General features: G+C 32.2%; 1 protein-coding gene and 2 long non-coding RNA genes across 4 annotated transcripts; 2 read left to right on the forward strand and 1 right to left on the reverse strand.

Moving 5' to 3' along the window:
- Positions 1–835: 835 nt before the first annotated feature.
- Positions 836–3,233, forward strand: LOC145092642 (putative UDP-3-O-acyl-N-acetylglucosamine deacetylase 1, mitochondrial). Of its 2 annotated transcripts, none has more exons than XM_079030603.1 (7): positions 836–961; positions 1,049–1,354; positions 1,442–1,648; positions 1,784–1,891; positions 1,967–2,031; positions 2,118–2,259; positions 2,497–3,233. In XM_079030603.1, the coding sequence occupies exons 1-7, from the start codon at positions 899–901 to the stop codon at positions 2,569–2,571; spliced, it is 966 nt and encodes a 321-aa protein (XP_078886729.1). In that variant the 5' UTR covers positions 836–898; the 3' UTR covers positions 2,572–3,233. The 2 variants fall into 2 exon arrangements, with proteins under 2 accessions (XP_078886729.1, XP_078886728.1); XM_079030602.1 differs by having other exon boundaries at positions 2,115–2,259; positions 2,497–3,229.
- A 2,966-nt stretch (positions 3,234–6,199) lies between these two features.
- LOC145094517 (uncharacterized) lies at positions 6,200–7,552 on the forward strand. Its single transcript, XR_013703391.1, has 2 exons — positions 6,200–6,958; positions 7,295–7,552. It is a non-coding gene; the product is annotated as an uncharacterized LOC145094517 (long non-coding RNA).
- Positions 7,553–9,914: 2,362 nt separating this feature from the next.
- LOC145094518 (uncharacterized) lies at positions 9,915–12,457 on the reverse strand. Its single transcript, XR_013703392.1, has 5 exons — positions 12,120–12,457; positions 11,770–11,896; positions 10,582–11,573; positions 10,432–10,480; positions 9,915–10,335 (listed from the first exon to the last, which is right to left on the reverse strand). It is a non-coding gene; the product is annotated as an uncharacterized LOC145094518 (long non-coding RNA).
- Between the last annotated feature and the right edge of the window lie 10,127 nt (positions 12,458–22,584).

Here is a 22,584-nt window from a genome sequence, read left to right on the forward strand (position 1 = left end):
ATTCGTTGTAATTTCTAGTATTATCTAAAACCTAATTGTTATCTCATTCAAAGAATTGCTTAAATTTTCTACTTATTTCAATGTCTAACAAGTTTAATATCTAATAAAAATTACACAAATTCAGTTATCACCATATAAAGTTTGAAATATCTGAAATTCGTTATAAGCTAATAGAAATCACAACATAATTAATAAAAACGAATATCTTATTTTTAGTATCACATAATACTAATATATAATTTTGAAACAAAAAGTATTAGCATATAAGTATTTTAAAACTATAAATGATTTGAGGTCGGGTATGAAGTTTGTCAACCTGTATTATTAATTTATTATATCAACTTGCTGTTCTTGAGTTTTACAAATAAGGGCATTAAAGAGAACAGAAAGGAAGGAAAAAAGTACTTGTGTTCTCGGGCAAAAAAAAAAAGAAATGGAACGAAAATTTGTTTTCAGGAGGCGAAAAGGAAAAATTATCCCTAACGATTCTTTCTTTTTTCTTCCTTAAAAAAAAACTCGAATAAACGTTTTTTCTTATAATTCCATCTTTTCTTTGCTTGACAAAACTTGAAAATAATTTTCTCTTCTATTTTTTTTTCCTAAAAAACTCACGAACATATGAACACGTGCAAAATTTTAGTTCAATATTCAGTCCCATAGGCCATAACAATTTACATGATTCAAAACACATCCCAAAAGTTGCGAGTTCTACTATAGAAATAGAAATGGTTTCCAAACCAACTAGCGCATTTTACATTTTCACTCTAATAGTAATAGGAATGGGAATATATAAAGTTTTGAGGGTAAACCGTAAAAACATTAAGTTTGGTGCACAACGTTAAATTCAAATGAACCAAACGCAAAATATTTGCACTTCGAAGTCATCGTCAAAACTCAAATGACACTCCGTGGCGCCGCCGTCGAAGCTTTTAAATCCTCTGCTCTGATTTCATGGAGACCAGTATGCTTCATTCCCTGTCCATCTCTATCTCTAAGTTTGATGATTTATAACATATATATAATACCTGTAAATACTTGATGAATGCAGACTGGTAAGTTGCAGCAGACGATTGGTGGTTGTATAGAAAAGACAGGGAGAACGCTTCATTCCGGAAACCAATCGACTGTCAGGATTTGGCCTGAGCTCGCCGGAAAAGGGAGGTACTTCGATTTTAGTTCCAATTTAATCCCCGCGTCCATTGATTTTGCTGAAGAATCGCCGCTCTGTACTACGCTTCGTAAAGATGGGCACACTGTTCGAACTGTCGAGCACTTGCTTTCGGCTTTGGAGGGAACAGGCGTCGATAATTGTCGAATCGAGATCGTGAACTCTGATAATGATCCTTCAGCCGAAGTATGATCAGAAAACATAACTAATTCGTGATTTCAACTTTGGACGTAAATCTTCAGCCAGATTGATAGGTTTCATATGAAATTACAGGTTCCTATTTTCGATGGATCAGCAAGGGAATGGGTGGAAGCTATTGAGCAAGTTGGGGTTACAGTTGCTATGGATTCCAATGGCAGAAATTGTGAGAAACTAGCACCATATCTTACTCAACCTGTTCATGTCTCAAAAGGAGATTCTGTAATATCAGCATTCCCTTCTAAGCAAATTAGTATCAGTTATGGAATCAATTTTCCACAGGTAAACCTAAACCTCTTGATCCTTTACATTTAACATCACTATATATATATATATATATATATATATATATATATATATATATATATATATATATATATATATATATATATATTCACCCCTTAGGGTTCATTTCAGGTACCAGATCTAAGCCTCCAATGGTTTTCTTCAGTCTTTTCCACCACCGATGATTCCTTCTATTCTAAGCAAATAGCTCCTTCAAGAACCTTCTGCATTTATGAAGAGGTATTATACATTTGAATGGGTTCATGTTGCCTTTATTTACATTTCCTAAATAGAAGAATTATATTGCATTTTCAGGTGGAGAAGATGCGGAATGCAGGACTCATCAAGGGTGGTTCTTTAGAGAATGCCGTTGTTTTTAGGTGAGATATCATAAGACTCGTTAAAGATTTTGAAGTATGTTTTGTGAATGATGAATGATGAAGTTTAATGTTTTGTTTCTTAGTAGAAGTAAAGGGTTGATGAATCCAGGTTTGCGTTCACCTGAAGAGCCATGCAGGCACAAGATTTTAGATCTTATTGGCGATGTTTCTCTTTTTGCTCGCAATGGTAGTCAAGGCCTCCCTGTTGCAAATATCATAGCTTATAAGGTATGTCTGTGTCATGTCAGGTCAGGTTGTACTGTGTTTGACTTACATTAGCCTGGAACTGAAAGACTGATCTCAATGAGACAAAAAATGCATCAACAAATATAGAACAATGTGGGATAGGGACTCGCTGTCGATCTATGTCTGTGCAAAAGACATAAATGCCCTTATGTCATTCAAAATAGCCTTATAAAGCTTGTATCCTTTTGTGAAATTACACTGACTTTATACACAATGCAGGGAGGACATGCACTACATGCCGAATTTGTTCGTCAACTATCTGGATTCAGGAGTATCTCCAACAGTGTAAGATAAGACAGTTGAATGATAGAGAATTGCTTGATATTTTTAGCTTTTAAGAAAAAGCTCAATTTTTTTTTCTTTTGGAAGTAGTAGTTTTTAGCTTTTAATTTAAACAAAAAATTCATAATCAAAAAGTTATTTCAAATAGTGTTTAACAAAAAACTTCTACCTGATTATAAAAATTTACAAGATTATCCATATAACTATCAAATAACTTATATCATTGTTGTAGTAAGATAGATTTTGTACTCAATTGATTAATTTCTAGTAAGGAACAACCTGTCTAGCTCGTTCACCATAATCATATACTTTCTTTGCCAGTTTGCCACATTTATATGTGTAAATTAAAGAGAAGAGCACAAATAACTTTTGTATATATTATGATGATGTTTATTTTAAGTTGCACATTTTATTTAGCCTTTTAGCTACTTTACCAATAAAATCATGAAAGAGTTATCTTGGATTAGTTTTTTTGTGTAGATAAAGGCTACGTTTAGCATCCTATCTGAAAAGCTAGTTGTTAGCTGAAAGTTGAAAAACTAGCTGTTAGCTGAAGAGCTAGTTGATAAAAAAAGAGGTTTGGTAAGAACTAGTTGATAAGATAGCTGAAATATATAAGATGACATAAAATATCATTTAGAAAAATATGATGTTTATAATTAATTAAGGGTATTTTTTGAAAAAAAAAATTTAAAACTAGTTCAAGTAACTTTTTGAAAAAGTTGGCTCTTAAGCTGTTTTTTGGTTTTCCAAACATGACAAAATAAAATAACTTGAAAAATAAGCTAATTGTGGCTCGTCAAACATAGCCAAAGTTTGTAGGATTATCTTTTTGGTTTGTTTGACTTTGGTATTTTGGTTATAGGAAACAAATTATCATTTTATAATTTAGTATGAGTGTTTGTTCAAAGTTTCTAACGAATTTCAAGTATTGCATTGTATGATAGTAAAAGAACGGGTTGAGATGGAAATCAAGGTCATTTCTTGGAAGTAATATCTTCTTGTAATTTCTCTCTAACTATCATGCTATTTTATGTTCAAGTTTGCCATGTACTTTTTCCTAAAACACCCACTTACATAACTAATGTTTACATTCGATAGAGAAGATGCATATGATATGGATTGATAGTTGCTTGAATCTTGCATTTTTAATGCTTGTGATTTTACCATTTCAGCTGTAAATAATTTTTGATAATTTTACAAAAAAAATTGACAGTTTCTTGAGTATTAAACTATTATATTGGTGCTTGGTTGTTTGTAGTCTTGTTTAGAGTATGAAGCATAAAATATGTAATATAGCTACAAGGTTCAACAAATACTCATCTGTAGTACTACCAGATCATCTTTATTTATATTCAATATGAAAGAGAAATGATTCAAAAAGGAATGGATGGGATTTTGAGAATTTGACTATATATATTGGTAATTTAAGATGGTCTTCTTCTTGTTTTTGCCCTAAGCTTAAAATTTGACTTAAGCGGACGTAGGTGTAAGCATTTTTGCACATTTGGTGTATATGAACTTTTGTGTAGGAGTTATAAATTAAACGACCATCAACGTTGTTTTTTAAGGTGTAACTTAAAGTGTTGAGTTTTGTTTAAATTTATTATTATTATTATTATTATTAGTTATAGTATAAGTTATACTCAACAATTTTAATGCATAAAAAAATCATGTGATTATATATCTATATCAAATACATCAAGTTGATAAATATGTTAAATCAACAACGAAAAGTAATAACAAAAAGTTAACAAAATTTTATTGGTGTCATATATGTATATTTTTTTTAAAACTTAGTAACTTATTGACAATCAACATATACAGATACCAAAACTCTAGTGTTCTCTTCTAATACAACCGATAGAACATTACAAAAACATGTTAAACTAGATTAGATGTATGAAATGAAAGAAATATTAGAAACTATACTTGAAAAAGCATCTAAAAAACCTTTAAAAATTCCATTTAGAAACCTTAAAAAAAACTCTATTAACTTCTAAAAAATGTTCAAATCCCTCTAAAAAAAACCTAAATAAATAATTAAAATAAAAACCACGATTAAAACCACTAAAAAAACAAATGCCTCAAAAATTTAGCACCATGAGAAACCATGTTGTACACCTTTCCTTATAAAGCCGTGAACTCATGATGGAGTATAACATGATGGTGGAGAAATGTCTTGTTCAGTGGCGTACCCACATTAGTACAAGGCCCACCCAAATAAATTTAAGATTATATATATATAACCTTAAATTTATTTGGGTGGGCCAAGGCCCACCCTTGTACTAATGTGGGTATTTTGTTATATTTTGTTAATTACCAAAGACTAGAGGAAGTGAATTGCTATATGGCCTACTTATTAAAAATTTCAAATTATACATAAATAGAATACCTTTTGCTGCATATATTGTTATATTTTGTCATCATTTGAAATATTTTATTACCGTTCATATTTTGTAAATTATTTGGCCTACCCCTAAACAAAATCCTGGCTACGCCACTAGTCTTGTTGTCATAACACATCTTTTATAACACCGGTTAGTACAATGTTATTTTTGATGAATAGTATCAATATGAAAATGTAGCATTATTCACAAGTACTTATGAGATTTTCAATCATGTCTCCTAATATTTTCAAGACAAATCTTGAATGTTTTAAATTTCTGATGGAAGCTACACCAAACAAAAACTAATAAAACTCAAACTACTTAAAGCTTGTAGGCTGTCAATGTAGCATAAGTACTAGCATCTATTCGCAAAGGCTCATGGTATTTATTTGGGATGGATGGTTCAACATCATTGCCTGACCTCGGTTTGTTTTTCTCCTTTTACATCGGTTTAGGGTCGGACCTAAATCCCATTGAGTCACTACTACCTCTACTTCATCTTGAACGTTTAGAAAACAATATTGATGTTCAACAGCTGGCCTAAACATGTAAAACAATACCATACAAAACATAAGATAGAATATTTCCTCCGTCATATTAGCCAGCTTATGCGTGTACTTTATATCTGGAAGGGTCTTCACACAGAAGACAGCATATCTCCAAAAATGAAAGTACACTAAAGCCAAATTAGGAGCATCATCTATCCATGTAGCTTGTGCAATCTTTGCAAAACTCCTGGCAACCTTCCCGCCATCATCGACCTTACAAACTTTATCTAACCATTTACCCGTGCCCATAGCGGTAATGAGAAATGTACACAAGCCGATGTTTTCCACCACAAAAAACCAACCCCACCAAGTCCTTATGTCTATATGAAATGGGTTGGTTTCCCTTATTAATATAGAAGCTACATTAAGCAGTATCAAAATCATCATTTCTTTTACTTGTATAATTGGCCTAAAAAAAGACCATCCCGCACACATCAACACGATCACGGTATAGAAAAGCACAACCCTCATAAACTTAAATATGTAAATTACAACTACCACACTACAACTATGAGCAGTACTTGTCAGCTTCGCACACTGTGAATATGTAAATTAAATATGTAAATTACAACTACCACACTACAACTATGAGCAGTACTTGTCAGCTTCGCACACTGTGAATCCGTGGGCCCAAATATCATGTCAAGAGTCACTATAGCAATCAACGCACCCATCAATATATGAATTCGGTGAACATATGCCTAGTTCTTGTGGCAAGTGAAGACCCACAACCCTAGAAAACATAGATAAATGAGGGAGAAAATTACTGATATGAGGTCGCTAGTAATGTCGCCAGCGGTGTTGTAGAGCTCTATACGGAAATGCATTGTGTGGAAATCCATCGGCGCATAAGATTAATGTGGGTTGCAATCGGTGAAATGGAGTGAGTAGTAATTTGGATATGGATATGTCTCACGTGCAATTTGTTGAGAAGACCTCGGAAAGTAAGGATGACTCAAGACTCGATCCACCAACAATAAAAGAGTACCTATTATCCACGTGTTAATTTCTACGCCCCTCCAACATCTTTTCCCGCTCCTTTTTTTTTCTACTTGAAATGCCTAAACTGCCCTTCTTCTCCGATTTATTCTTAGTTCCCTTTGATTATAAAATCAGCAATGTAATCCAATAAATCAGGAATTATCTTCTTTCAAATTTGAATCGATAGTCTTCGTCAGTCGATTTCAAGATTATTCAATTGTTGATTCATCTCTTTCCGTTTCCAATTTCTGAGTCAATACTACAGATGGCATCAAGATTTCACACTCGTTTCAATCGATCTTCTTGTCGTCATTCTACTAAGCTTCGCCACCTCGCCTGTCTCAATGTCTTTCGGCAGAAGATGGGGACGATGGCCATCGTTTCACTTTCCCATGCCAATCCCGCTCACAATATTGAATCAAGCAGATCTGCTATTTATTAACTAAGGCAACTGTGTCCGATTAAAGCAGCCATCCAAAGGTAATCAAATATTATCGCCGTCTTTATTCCTAAACCCTAATTGGCCTTAGTTTTTGAAGGGATGGTACTGTTGGGGCTATGAGAGACGATGGACATAGAGTACGATGATCTCCCTATGTTGGGGTTATGTTGTTTTCTTTGCTAAAACTGGTTGCGGTAGAACTTTTGCCTTTCAAAGTGAATTGGAATTTTAATAAACTTTAGAATATTATATTACAAGTCATAAAGGATGCTGCGATGTGGATAATGTTTGTGTTGAACTTGAAGTAGACTCTTAAATAAGTTTTGTCCGTTTATGCTTCACCTCCTAATTAATTTTGGTCTTTAATATAACAGATTCTAGGAGTTCTAGGAATGGCTAAGGAGATGTCTCATTATTGTTGGTTTATCTCTTACATGTAGAATGAAGATCAAGATGAAATACACTTGGAGATTGAGATAATACCAGATGATTTGTGTTGGCATGCGATAATTCAGCATTCTACTTTCTTTTCTCTTAATTACATGTAATTTAATTTTTTTTAAGTGTAATGTTGTAACAGGAATGGATGTTATAATAAACAAATAGATGAAAAGTATGTTGATATTCTAGCAGTGAAATGTGATTTGTGTTTCAATGACATTGCCTAGCTTAGCTATGAAGAATGCTTTGTGTTTTCATAACATCGATCTAAATGGTTCCAACAAAATCACATCAATAGGTGCACCTTCTGGTATATGGGATAGATAGCCTGTGGGGAAACAATGCATACAACTCATCCCCTTGAAGCAACATGAAATTTAATATTTTTGCAGCCTTATCTGTTACTGCGTACATTATGACCTTGAAATACTCTTTTAGAGTGGTTTTTAGTAAAAAAAAAATTTAAAAACAAGTCTCTTCGATGATTATGCTTATATAGAGTTTTAAAGAAGAGTAAATGGATTTTTTTATAAGGCATTATTGTATGTTATCCATTAGATAACTGTTATGCATTAATCAACATAATAAAGAGAGTCTTATTATTGCAAGGGTTAAGGGGGCATTTTAGGCATTTTATAGTATTTAGTTTGTTATGTCAAATAGTGTAAGAGGGTAGTGGGAAAGGGAGAGAGGTAGGGGTTAACAAAAACCGCACTGCAACTAAAATTAACCGCAAAAACCGCAACCGCAATAAAAACCGATGGTGAGGTTTTCTGTTTTTAAAAAATTGCAAATTTGCAGTGCGGTGCGGTTATTAGTTTTCAAAAACCGCAAAAAAAACCGCACCACACCGCATATATTATATACAATTTTTTTTTATTAATTGTTAATATATTATATACAAGTGTTGGTTTTTTGTTATGTTTAACTTTGAAAAATGGTGAAATTAGACAATTTTAAGATATTTATTGTTAATTACTATTGATTTGATGTTTTTAAGATATTAATTGTTTGTGATTTAAGTTAATTGTGTTATACCTTATGGTTTTTTATTATTATTACAAGTAATATGTTTGAACTCTTAAAACCGTTTGAGTTCTAAACTATGGTTAAAAACCACACAAAATAACCACACCAAATCCATACAAAAAAAACGCACCGCAAAAATAACCGCACCAAACGGTTTTGAAAATGGATTAACCGCATTTGCAGTTAGTGGTGAGGTTTTGGTTAATAACCGCACTGAACCACACCGCACCCCTAGAGAGAGGTAATATGTTTGAACTCTTAAAACCGTTTGAGCTCTAAAATTTGGTTAAAAACCACACAAAATAACCACACCAAATCCATACACACAAAAAAAAGACAAAACCGTACCGCAAAAATAACCGCACCAAGCGGTTTTGAAAATGGATTAACCGCATTTGCAATTAGTGGTGAGGTTTTGGCTAATAACCGCACTGAACCGCACCGTGCCCCGTAGAGAGAGGTATCTATCTTTTGTGTGAAATCTGGAATTATTTCCTATGGGAGAGTGGCTATCTCGAATCAGCTAATCTATCCTTAGTTTTTGTAACCATTTTGGGTATTATTGACCATTTTCAATCAATATTAAAATCATTTGGTTATTTTATGTTATTGAATCTGTTCTTAGAATCCAGTTCATAACAATTAGTATCAAAGCAATGAACCTTGTTACTGTGGATCAAACAATAGATGCAACAAAAGAAGGATGGGAAGGAGTGAAATCAGCTCTAACCGATTTATGAACAATCAATGTTCTCTACTTGTGGAGAAAATGAATCAGATGACCAGTAAGAACAAGAGGGCTTGTTCTATTTTTTCAGAGAAAAGTGGTAAAGACAACAACTATAGATTGCCGCTGCCGCCACCACTATCGGAAGTTGAAACAGGGAAAAGAGAAACAATTCTTAAGGGGGGAGGGACCAACCATAAATTTCAAAATTGTGAGATGCTCTTGTTTGATGGAACTAACACAAATGAGTGGATTTGTAATGTGGAAAGGTCGTTCTTATCATATGAGGATGAAGAAACGATGGAAGTTGTTGTGAGGTCTCTAGAAGGCGACACTTTACTTTTCTATGAATGGGAGCATTGGAGGTGACCCATACGACAACCCACACTTGTCATTCCTATACTACTATACGAATAGGCACACTTGCCTAGTTGTGTAGCATAGTGCAATTTTATAAAAATATAAAACTAACTAGCTGGGGCACCCCGCTCCGCAGGGTTCGGTTACGACCAGGGTTTAAGTCAATGACTGCCCAGTGAAGACCATTCATTAAATGTTGTGTTTCTGCAACATGAACACTAAGTTTTCCTCAATATAAACTATAAATTAAATTCATGGAATGATCTATATGATTTACTAACTATAAAAGATGATAATTAAAAGCGTATAATTAGAATTTTCAAGCATAAGTGTTTTGTAGTGAAGGTGAACTTTGGAAATTTTGAGGGCATGGTTATTAATTTCAAAATCAACCCCCAACATATCTTCGGGTGTTTGTGTAAAAAATGGACCAAAAGACAGATTTGAGTTGTTTCCATCCTTATGAGGTTTTAAATGATCTAAAAGGTTCCAAATAAATATTGAAAAACTTGGTTCAAGCATACATTGTATTTCCTAATTTCTTCTTATTAGGACATTAAAATTGACATTGCTATAATTAGATGGATTTTAGAAAGTGTTATGTTGTAACAAACATGTCAACAAAAGCAACTTGCTATTTTTTTACATTTATCAGTCAATTATACTTTTATTTTTTGCTATTTTGAATAAATGAAGAATGGTAGGAGCATATGTACCACATATTCCCAGCCATGCTTCTCAACAAATGCTTTGGCTGCATCCTCACTTTCAAAACTGAGTCCTGCTTCACCAAAATTAGCATACGGGTCTCCAGTCAATGTCCACCCCATTAATGGATTCTCCCACCTAAGAAATAAACTGGAAAAAAAAACAGAAACCAGCTTCAATGATCTATCCGATAATGCCTTTCTTCATATTATTTAACAATGTAAGAACAAAGGAAAAAAACATTACCCATCACTATTGGAAGAAGATGTAATCTGATAATCACGAAGAGAGTTGTCTGAGAATACATCAGAAAAATGACTATACATAAACATATGCACAATAATGACATAAAAGAATTAGTTAATGTAGATAAATTCATCCAACATTTGCATATACCTGCAATTGGACCATGAATATGTTATACATGTTTACATATTGCATATTGTAGAAATCCTCAAAGTTAAGAGTTGCAGCCTGTGCCAATATGTTAAAACAAATTTCATTCATATCTATTACATAAAAAAGTCAATAACAACCTTCACAAAATGCAAAAATATGCATTACCTTGGCAGGGATTAATTAAATTCCTTAGCTGTAAAAAAACCCTAAAATCTGGTGAGTTGTGAATGACCAGTAAAAAAGATAATAGAGATGGTAAGTTTTGGGGAAAAAAGGCTAAAAATCACAAACATTGATTTAAAGAACAGGAATAACAATTATGCGATTTCGGTAAATTGAAGAGAAATCATTTAAACTTCATATGTTGCCTGATGGGGGAGGTAAGGCGGCAGGTCTACATAGTGGACACATAGAGATAGGGGTAAAATGGTAATTTTTAAGAACAAAATTGTGAAAAGTGCTTCACATACCTACATCCCAATAAAAAGTATAATCTTTAAGAATGGAAGTGTGTTGAAATGTTCAAAAACATTTTATAACAATTAAAGAGCTCTTTAAGCTTTTCATAACCCAAGAAACCAACAATTATACCTGTTGTTACTGCTTCGCCGGAACCCTACAAATAAAAAGATTAGATGAATAATAAAAGGCACACATTATGATGAAAATTATTGAAAAAAAAGAACACCTTAGAAACTACTGTTGGTATCAATCGTCATACCTATTTATACATCAGTTTCATGATGGTTATTTATACAAGATACCCCATATTTACATTAAAGAAAGAGAGATTTCATAAAAAACTTATCAATTAAAAGGCAATCTAGAACACAAACTTCATATTTCAAAATACCTAGAAAACGAACGGAAACTTACTGGTTACCAGAATGTTCAATGGCAGGAAAAAGAGAAATGCATTTGTACTACATTTCAACGAACACCTGGACTGCCAACTCGATTGAACCACATCCTATTCTTTTTAAAAGCATCTGCACATTCACTACCATAAGTGAATAACTAATAAAGTACACAATGGAAACTCGTGTCATCAAAAGTTATAACAAATCCTACATTCCAAATCGAAATGGATGAGAAATTGTAAAAATTTGTCAACTATGGTATGGATCAACAACATATTTGACGTACAAACATATACAGGGAAAGAGAGCGAGGGAGAATTGATACCATGGGGAGAGTAAGAAAACTAAGCTCTGTAAGTGCAGATGTGTTCTCCTGCTTTAATCGCACCCTTTTAAACTCTGTCGGGAAGAAGCCCTATATTTCTCCTTCCTGACATTCCTCCTCTTGCAATCTGTAAGCAAAATCCAACACAAATTAAAACGTTGTACTGAACGACGTTGAGATGTGGCCAAATCTCAAGAAAAAATATAGAAATGAACAGACCATTTGTACCGTTTTACATGTGTTCTCTCACACGCACAGTTAGACATATATGATTGGTGGGTAAGACACAGATCAACAACCATTTCGAAAAGCTGATTTTGATAATTAGGGTTTAAAAGCCATTAAGCTACCTGACAAGATGGAGGCGACGACGATTTCCAGAGGAGGGCTAACTACGATGATGAACAACTGGGAAACAGAAAAGATGAACGACAATCAGAACGAAAACATCTAAACATATGAACGGAACATAACGTCGACGACAAGAAATCGAGTAGCTGACGGTCATTCGGATTGGGAAGTGGAACCAATCAGCAAACATCCATGAAAAAAGATATATAGAGAAAGACTCAGAGCCCTCTGTAATGGAAGCGAAGTCGCTGGCATTGGCTATAGCAAATTCTCGCTTTCTAGGGTAGGACTTGGTAGAGGTTGATGATTATCAGAAGAAGTAGAAATGTCGGATGTTGGTGGGAGGCAACTAGTTCATTGGAGAGGAGGGAAAGAAAATCGAGAAGGTTGTAGAAGATACCGGATGAGAGAGACAGTGGGGGAAGACAAAGACGCGGTGGATTGCTAACACGTATAGAGAAAGAATATACATAATGTCAAAAAACACCCCTTACATCCAAAAGCATAATAGAGGGACCATTTCTGCCAAAAAAACGGAAGTTCACTGTTCATATATATATATATATATATATATATATATATATATATATATTAGTAAAATAAAAATCAATATCTAAACAATCTAAATTCTTGGTGGACTTATATTAACACGTGATAATTATTTGTTATAGGTTTGTTCAAGATTAGTAAGTGTTAATTGTCTTTAACAAAATTATGAAAATGAAAAATTCCCCATTCTTTCTTGTTCTTAGTTTCTTTAAAATATCAAGCAAACTAGGAATTCTAGACAACCAAAGTCTAAAAATCCCCAAAATTCTTTTACATATTACAAAGGGCTGCAGCTTATGAACAAGATCAAGTTTGAAGTCGATCTGTTACCACCCTGTTGGAGGGAGTCACTCTTTGTTAATAGTCGGCTTTGTTGGGGGGTTTTTGTTTCCAAAGACTGGTTTTGGTTCTATATGTGTCTTTTGTAACTTTTGTTCGTCGTTCATGTCTTTCAAAGCCTCCCTAACGTTCCTTTTGCTTTCTTTATTTCGCCATTGTTCCGCTCTCGGTTGGTACGTTAAAATTCTCTAGGGTTTTCTTCCTACATTTATACGTTTTCAGTTTTGTTATTGTTTTGTGGGTTTCTTAGGGTGCGTTTGGTTGTGGAAAATTGTTTTCATTTTTTAAGAAAATGTTTTCAGAAAATAGAGTTAACTTTTCATTTTCAGTTTTCAATAAAAAATTTAGAAAACGCGTTTCGTTGGAACCGGTGGAGTTTTCATTTTCCATATTCGAATTTGAAAGAGTTTGGAAAACTGTAAAAATCACTTTTCTAATTTACATACAATTTGGAAAACTGAAAATTTTCATTTTCTTATAAAACTTTGGGAAATTGAATAAACCAAACATATTTTCAAAATTTCTGTTTTTCTTGGAAAATTTTCCAAGAAAACTGGAAAATTTTCTACAACCAAACGCACCCTTAGTTTCTATTGTCGTTCGATTCTTTTGTTATAGATGCATTTTCTGTTTTCGTTTGGTGATTGCAGGTAACGTTCATTCGTCTCTCAGTTGCGTCAACCGTAAGTTTCTTCCGGTATGCTTTTGCCGTTTATATTGCAATTGTATTTCCACTGCTTTACTCACTCGCATGATGGTTAGTCTCTGTAGTCGCCAAAGACCAGTTGATGGAGTTGTCTGGAGTACTAAGGTATTACTAATCTTTTCTTCCCCTCTAATTTAGGTTTTTTGTTTAAATTTTATTTCTTTCTTCATCTACGGTGACAGCTCCAATTGATCTCTTAAAGGGAAACGAACAAGTTTAATAATAAATAAGAAGAATCTGGATTTTAGACGGGCTACTATATATTTATGGATATGTACAGGAGAGGGGATGTATCTAAAGCTTTGGTAAACAAACAAAAAACATTCACATTTAGTAGAGTTTACTTTTTGGTACAAATGAACACAATATGCAAAACATATGTAGCATTGCCATTAATTAATTTCACGTAACCAAGAAACCAATCTAAAACGTCATAATTTAAAGCGGTCAACGACAAAATAAAGGGTTGTAGACTTTTACAATTGACGCACATGCACAAGATTATAACAAAATTCACTTCCTTTTTTTCGTTTAATTTTTTAGGCCGTGTTTTTATCGGAAAAAAAAACAAATATACTATTGTTCATGATTTTTCGTCCTTTTTTCATAGAGATCAATATGGTATAAACATTCTAAAGCATAGAATGTATAAATGCATTCTGTCAGAATGTCTTTAAGAATGTATGTTAACAACAAGTAATTGCTTAATTGATAATACTAATGAGTAATGCATGTTATTCTTTTAGAATGACTTGAAGAAGTAATCAAATATTGATCAAACAAAAGAAAGACTTGGAATCAAGTTCAACAACAAATATATTTGCGAAGAATTACTTTCTTACAATAGTACATTACATTTTGTAAGAATAGTTGGAATCAAGTGGATTATTTGGACAATTGAAGAATAACAAGTGTATTTGTTAAATAATTGTATATTTAAGAATGTTATTTTTTAAGAATTTTATTTATTTTTGATGATATTTTATTAGAATATGTGTAACTATATTGAAATGTATAAGGCTACTAGTCTTTAAGAATATGTATGAATTTGTATTTAAGTTCGGATATATATGAAGAATAAAATCATAGACCGTCATTTTGACTTGGATGTATATATGAAGAACGTGTAGATATCTTAAACCAGGTTAATTATCAAAAATATCTTAATTGAAACTATATTATGGAAGAATAAAATCGAAAACACCTTTACTAGTTTATGGTTGTCATTCTATCAGGATAAATTCAGTTATTATATAGAATTACTGTAGAATTAAAATTGAATTTGTTTTAAAAATAATAGGTTTTTAAAATTATGAGAATTAATTATCCCTCAAAAATCAAAAGCATTTCTTTTTTAAATGTAGTTAATTGTCCAAAATATCATTATGTTGAAATTTGTATGATTATATGGTACATAATATCCCATTATAATATCATAGACCTTCAGATCATTATCATTAATTATATTCATCCATTGGTCCAGAATTGTGCTTACAAACACACAATAGATGTATGAATATAATAACCTAGCCCTATATATATATATATATATATATATATATATATATATATATATATATATATATATATGGGAAAAGCGAATATACCCTTAAGGGTATATAAACTTAGGTACCCAAACTCATCATACTATGTCGTTTTGTATCATATATACATTGTAACTCTCCAATGTTCTTATTATTCAACTACTAACTTGATTTACTTCCAAGGTTTTTATAAATTTCACATTTATATTCCTCTTATATAATTTTCATTTTCAACTATATTATATATAGCGTAGTAGGTGTTCAACAAAAAATATGATGTGAGAGAAAGATAATAATGAAATTTTGAAAATCTTGAAAGTAAATCAAGTTACATGTTGAAGTTTAAGAACATTATAATGAATATAACAAACAAAACATCGTATTATAATAAGTTTGGGTACCTAAGTTTATATACCCTTAAGGGTATATTCACTTTTCCATATATATATATATATATATATATATATATATATATATATATATATATATATATATATAGGGTTATGTTATTTTGTTCTAACTATCTATTATGCGCATGTATGATTATTTATGGACCAATCATTTCAGTTATTTTAAGAAAGTAATTAATACATATTACATGTTGAAAATATAATGAGTATTAATTAAATCTTTAGCATTTAATATGCATTAATTACTTTCTTAAAATAACTAAAATGATTGGTCCATAATCAATCCTACATGCACACAATAGATAGTAGAAACATTTGAACCTAACTCTCTCTCTCTCTCTCTCTCTCTATATATATATATATATATATATATATATATATATATATAGGCAGAGAGAGAGAAGATCAATGGAGAACTAAATTGAGGGAGAGACCTTCAGAATTAATTATAGAATAGGCATATGTATATGCATATGAATATGTATATGCACATGCATATGCATAAGAATAAGTATATGCATAAACAATTAAATAGATATGATTATGGTTATGTATATTTATATGCATAAGAGTAAGTATATTAAATATGCATATAAATAATTGTATGATGATTCATAAGTATATGCATATGCATATAGATAAATACATGCATATGTATATACATAACATATATGCATATGCATAATAATAGGTATATGCGTATGCATAATAATAAGTATATGCATATGAATAAGATATACATAAGAATAAATATATGCATAGAAATATATATTTTTTTTGAAAAAAAATCATTTTTTAAATATTAATTTCGAAATATAAGGTATATTTTTGCTTATTTGAAAAAAACGATTTTTTTTGTTTTTCTATTTTTTTTTAATTTTTTTTTTAAATTGACAAAAATATTCCTTAGATTTCGAAATTAATATTAATTTTTTTTCAAAAAAATGCATTTTTAATTTATATTCATATTTTTGTGTATATGCATATTTAAAATAAAAAAAAACATGTTCATATGCACATGCACATTTAAATAACAAGATAATGCCTCTATATGCATAGGAATAAGCATATGCATATACATATGAATAAATATATGTATATGCATATGAATTAGAATACAGATATGCATAAGAATAAATATATACATAAAACAATTAAATGCATACTAGATGTGTGCCCAAACAAAGCGGTGACGACAAATAGCCCTATTGGTGAATAGTTTCGTACGGAGAAATAATTATTAAATTTTATTATTAGTTATTAAGTAATAAAAAATTACCACTTTTTAGTAAAATATTTATTTTTAGACCTTATATGTATATTTCCTATTTATATTATTGATGTAATTTGATATAACAATGTCTAGTTTAAGAAATATAAATTAATTTTATACATGACTTTATTTTGCTACAAAGTGAATTTATTAATAATCTTCCTTATTCACATCTTTATATTTTTTACAGGTATTAATGATTTATTATGCATAATTGATTTATATAAAAAGCTTTATAACTTATATCTCTTAAAATTCAAGATATGATAAATATGTTTTATAATATAGTATATATTATATGAATATGCATAATGCATATGCATATGCATAAAAATAAGTATATGCATATACATATGAATAACTATATGCATATGCATATACATATGAATAATTATATGCATATGCATATGAATAACTATATGCATATGCATATGAATAAGTATATACATATGCATACGAATAAGTATATGAATATACATATAAATTAGTATATGCATAAGAATAAGTATATTGATATGTGCATATCTATACGTATAATTTTACATCATATCTTAATATTTCTAATTATTTTTTATGTCCTTTATAGAACAAAAGGTACTTTATTTGTTATGTATTGTGTTGTAGGGGTAAAAGACATGCTTGGAACAAAAAGGAAGCTGGAAGCTTGGAGTTTGAATCAAGACTTCAAAATGAAGAAAAAATACACTCTCCACGTTGTGGTAACTTTCCCACGACGTGGTGTTTTGAACATTCCCGATTGATTTAGAAGACATGCTGAATACGGGATAACCACGAAAACCACGTCATGGTGGTCTGTTTTTAGGAAAAGCATAAATACAAGTCATTCTCCTCCGAAATTATAACTTTTGTTGGAAGCTACTGTCGATTTTTGAAGGCCAAGTATTTGATTTGAAGCTTGGAAGTGAAGAAGTCGATCATAGCTTGGGAATTGAGAGCATTAAGGCAATACAACTCTTAATTACATCTTTCTACTTTAGCTTAATCATGTTTACTACTATGAAATTCGTTTTTCTGTGTTTGATTGCTGAATCATGGGCTAAAACCCTATGACTTTCGTTTAGTGTTGATTTGCTTGACTTATTATGGTTTCATTTATGGTTAGGATTAAGTTTTATTGGTTATTTACTTTAGCTTATTAAAGAACCTTTTATGCTTATGATAACTGCTTTCACTATTTACTGTTGCGTTTAATTCAGTTTATATGGCCATCTTCTTAATTGAACTTGAATTTTATGATATTTGTGAATAACAAAATTGTAGGACTAGAGTTTTGACCAAAACCCAGGGTTAAATAGAAAAGTGGGTAAATAATCGTAGGAGATAATATATGATGACCAATCATATATTGAATTGAGCTAATAAACCAAATTAATCATTATAAATCTAATTTAACTCGAACTGAACACTAGAAACTTGGTAGTTTTTCCGCCTGCTCACCGTATGAATGAGCTTGTTTGCTAAAGGATTAGGTTTAGTGAACATTAACCTAGTCATCTTAGGAACCGGTAACCTATGAAACAATAATCCATTGCACTTCCATAAATCAACCATAATAGCAAGTAAATTGAAGCTAAACGAAAGTCTCTCAATTACCTTGGTTTAATTCGCCTTTTGTGCTTCTTGTTTTTAGTTTTAATATTTGCCTTAATAGTTGATAGTTATTTAGTTTAGTTAATTAAGTTTCTAGTCTTGCAAAACTAGAGAGAACCCTTTTTCTAAATTTATTAATAACTTAGTTAGTAGTAGATAAAAATTAGCTAAGCATTTTGTTCCCTGTGTTCGATACCTATCTATTGAGATATAATAGTTTCAACAAGGTACACTACCTTAGGTAATAATTAGTTTCATTAGTAGGATAAACTAGTTCATAATTATTAAAGCATCATATATGCATATGCATAAGAATAAGTATTTGACATATTCTTATATATATATATATATATATATATATATATATATATATATATATATATGCATAAGAATAATTATATGAAATATACAAATTCAGTTTTTATTATTAAAATATTACACTTTGAAAAATATACTTAGGAAGCAATTAATATTGCTATAATTGGGTATGTAGGATCTTCTCTCAGTATCTGCAACCAGATAAATGAAAAGAAAAAAGAAAGAGATAAAGAGAAAAAAAGCAAAACGTTATTAGATATAAGAACAAAATCATCGGTACATGTATGATGGCTTTCCATATTCACATAGGTATGAAGACTAACTTATTGAAATTAAGTTCAAAAGAAGTTAAAATGATCAAAGATGGATATTGCAGGAGCATACTTCCCTTTGTTCACTTAGAAAAACAGAATGCTCACTTCATACTAGATCCTTTAAGAAGAATAATATAGATATTAGAAAAATAATAAATAAAGAAACATGGATATTTAAGCAGCGTGAGCAATTTCCAGTGACAGTCGAAAATTTACATTTATTGACTTGGCCATTGAGATTCTAGTAACAGAGAACTTTTATTCCCCTTAGCATCATTACTTGGTTCACTGTTCATGTCAGATTTATCATTATCAATCGATCGACTTACTAGGAATTAATGAAATTTTAGTGCTCAGATCATATATTTTGCGACTGTCATATGTACTAGATCTTGAACCAAAGTCAACAAATATGTTGTATGTCTCATTTTGTTTCTTGTAATGATTTCCATTGGAATTGACATGATTTTGCTTGCTTTTTATCTCCCTTGAATGACCACGAGGTTCATAACCAATATTTGACATTGTATGATTATTAAAGGTTTCATTTGATTTGACTGAATTGTTAGGCTAAGGTTTTGATACAGACCACTTAGATAAATGTTTAACATCAACCATACTTTGTTTTGCAGTTGTCACAAGCTCTAGTAGCTCGATCAGTTGCTTTAAATCTACAAATTGATGAAAAACATGTTTATAACCTTGTTCCCACACTATTACATCATCGTCTTTTCTTCCTAATGCAGAATATGCTTGGCCTATACAAGTTTTAATTAGGGGTGATAAATGTTATCCTCCTTTATTATGTCCAGCCATGGAAAACAACATGAATGGAACTAAAAGAATGAATGTTGAAAATTCTACTGATTATATAGAGCTGCAACTCTAAAGTCTTGAATGGTATGCTAACCATGCAACAAAAGGCCAAGACTTACCTTAAGACAACATAGTATTATGATATGAAATATATTGATTCATTATCATGTTTTTTAAATTTCCGAATTTAATCATAAGTGTTCAATTAAACATTTGTTTGATCATATCACTAGAAAACATAAACAAAATATGCAAATAATTCAAATTTCACCTAAATAGTTATGTAGAGGCACAACAAATCATGGAGTCTTGAATAATTAATTAATCCTAGCCAGTGGTCACTAAAGTTAAACATTAATCTGGAAGTGAAAATCAGATAAATTTTAGGGCATACTATAGCAGTAAAATAAACAAAATTTTATTAAAATTGACTAATAACAAGCTAAATATAAGATTAACAAAACAAGGTTTCCAGAAATCGATCGATTACAAACATCGTGTAGGTTTGGTTAATTAAAAGGGGTAATCAATCCCAATGTCCATAATTGGAAAATGAAGTAGAGGAGTAAAAGAAAAACCTTTGAGGATATAATTGTGAAATTTTTGAGAAAAATTAGAGCTTTCTGGATGGGAGGCCGGAGGGAGGTCAAGTAGTCTATTTTTCGGTCAATAAACCGATCGACGACGTCGTGTAATGATGATTTGGAGAAATATATGATGATTTGGAGAAATTTGAAGTGGGATTTGGAGTATTTGGCGGGGATATTGAGATAGAAATAAAAGGCATAAGATGTATCAAGGAAGCAAAATGTTTTGAAATCAGAGAGCACGGAGACAAGAATTTGAAATCTTGTTGACGGAATTTTGTTAGGATTAAGATGAACAGATCATCAGGGAGTTGGATAAATGGATCTTTAGCCTATAAATTTGACTTATTCATGTTCATCTCTATCGTGCGTTGAAGACAAAATGTAACACCCAAAATCAGGAAGGCCAAGAAAGGATAGGAAACCCTAAGTTAAAGGGTCGACTCGTCGAGTCCAAGGAGGAACTCGGCGAGTCCGAGTGGGATCCGGCTCAAGGAGTAAGTGACCGATTCAGCGAGTATGGTCTGAACGAGGAAAACCCTAATCCCGGGAATTGTATCCTATATAAAGGGTGTTATGTCCCTCCCTCAGCCTCCATATCATCCGAGAGAACCTGTAAACCCTAGATTTCGTGTGAGCTTCCATCATTTAGGAGAAATAGCTTTGGAGGAAGGAAACTTTGGTAAGGAACTTGAAGATCAAGAAGGTTGCTTCAAAAGGGAGGTGTAGATCCGAGATCTACTTTAGTTGGTGTTCATCTTGGAGGTAATAAGTTGCTATCTTCCCTCCTTTGCATCTAGATCTATTTTTGTTATGAGATTTGGGGGTTTTATGGTTGTTTGAGACCAAATTCGAGTTTGGGGCTTAGATATGTTGTTGTCACTTCATATCTAGTGTTGGGATGGTCCAATATGTCGTAAAGCATTAGAAGATGAGTAGTTGGTGAAGCCCTTTTGTCTTTAAACCTAGCCCTAGAGTGTTTTGAGCCTAGATCTCTTTAGTTATACGTAAAGTTTGCAACTTTACGTGAGGATTGAGCTTTGGAAGTATGGATCTATGATTTGGAGTGTAACATCCCGGAATAGAAAGAGTAAAGTTGAAGGGCTAAAAGAGTAAAATGGGAAAGAGCGACTCGGCGAGTCCACGAGTGGACTCGGCGAGTAGGGTCGCGACTCTAGTCACGTGTTAAGTGACCAACTCGGCGAGTAGCATGGGTGGACTCGGCAAGTTGGTGCTGAGTGGAGAAAACCCTAAATCCGGAGGTTGAGCCCTATATAAAGAACATTATGTCTCCTCCCCAACCTCCTTATCATCCCTTGAGTTCCAGAAGCCCTAATTTCGTGAGAAAACCCCATTGTTGAGTGAATTAGAGCTTGGAGAAGGATATTGGTGTTTTAAGCTTGAAGATTGGAGGCTTGTATCAGGAAGCTTGGGGGAAACAGCAAACTACAGTTGGTTGGGCTCATTCCAAGGGTAAGCAACCATTTCCTTAAGCTATTTTCTTCATGGGTTCATGTGTGGTGGTTGGTATGGCATCTAAAGTGAGATAGAAGCTTGGATCTGAGGATGCTACTTCAGATCTGAGCTTGTGATGGTCCTATATGTCATAAAGTCCCTGTTGATGAGTGTTTGAAGGAGCTAATTTGTCCCAAACCCTAGCCCTAGAGTGTAAAGTTCCTAGATCTCCTTGGATTCACGTAAAGTTCGCCACTTTACGTGATGGATGGCCTTAGGAAGGGTAGATCTATGGTTTGGATCATCTGCATGGCTTGGAAAGCCTCTGTATGGATTCAGACCCGGTGGTAATCGGCGAGTCACATGGGTGGACTCGGCGAGTTGCATGAAGATAGGCTGGAACTCGACGAGTTGGAAGAACAACTCGGCGAGTTGGATGAAGATGGCCTGGAACTCGACGAGTTGGAAGAACAACTCGGCGAGTAGGTTGAAGATAGCCTTAGACTCGACGAGTCTGTTCTTGGACTCGGCAAGTCTTGTCA

The sequence above is a fragment of the Lactuca serriola genome, chromosome 3 (assembly GCF_051521515.1).
Source record: "Lactuca serriola cultivar US96UC23 chromosome 3, Lser_US96UC23_V15, whole genome shotgun sequence".
Taxonomy (NCBI): Eukaryota; Viridiplantae; Streptophyta; class Magnoliopsida; order Asterales; family Asteraceae; genus Lactuca; species Lactuca serriola.

Coding starts and splice junctions, on each gene's coding strand:
- LOC145092642 (XM_079030602.1), top strand. CDS start 899: ATGACACTCCGTGGCGCCGCCGTCGAAGCTTTTAAATCCTCTGCTCTG. Junction 1,649..1,783: donor ATGGAATCAATTTTCCACAG/GTAAACCTAAAC, acceptor GGTTCATTTCAG/GTACCAGATCTAAGCCTCCA. Junction 2,032..2,114: donor GAGAATGCCGTTGTTTTTAG/GTGAGATATCAT, acceptor TTTGTTTCTTAG/TAGAAGTAAAGGGTTGATGA.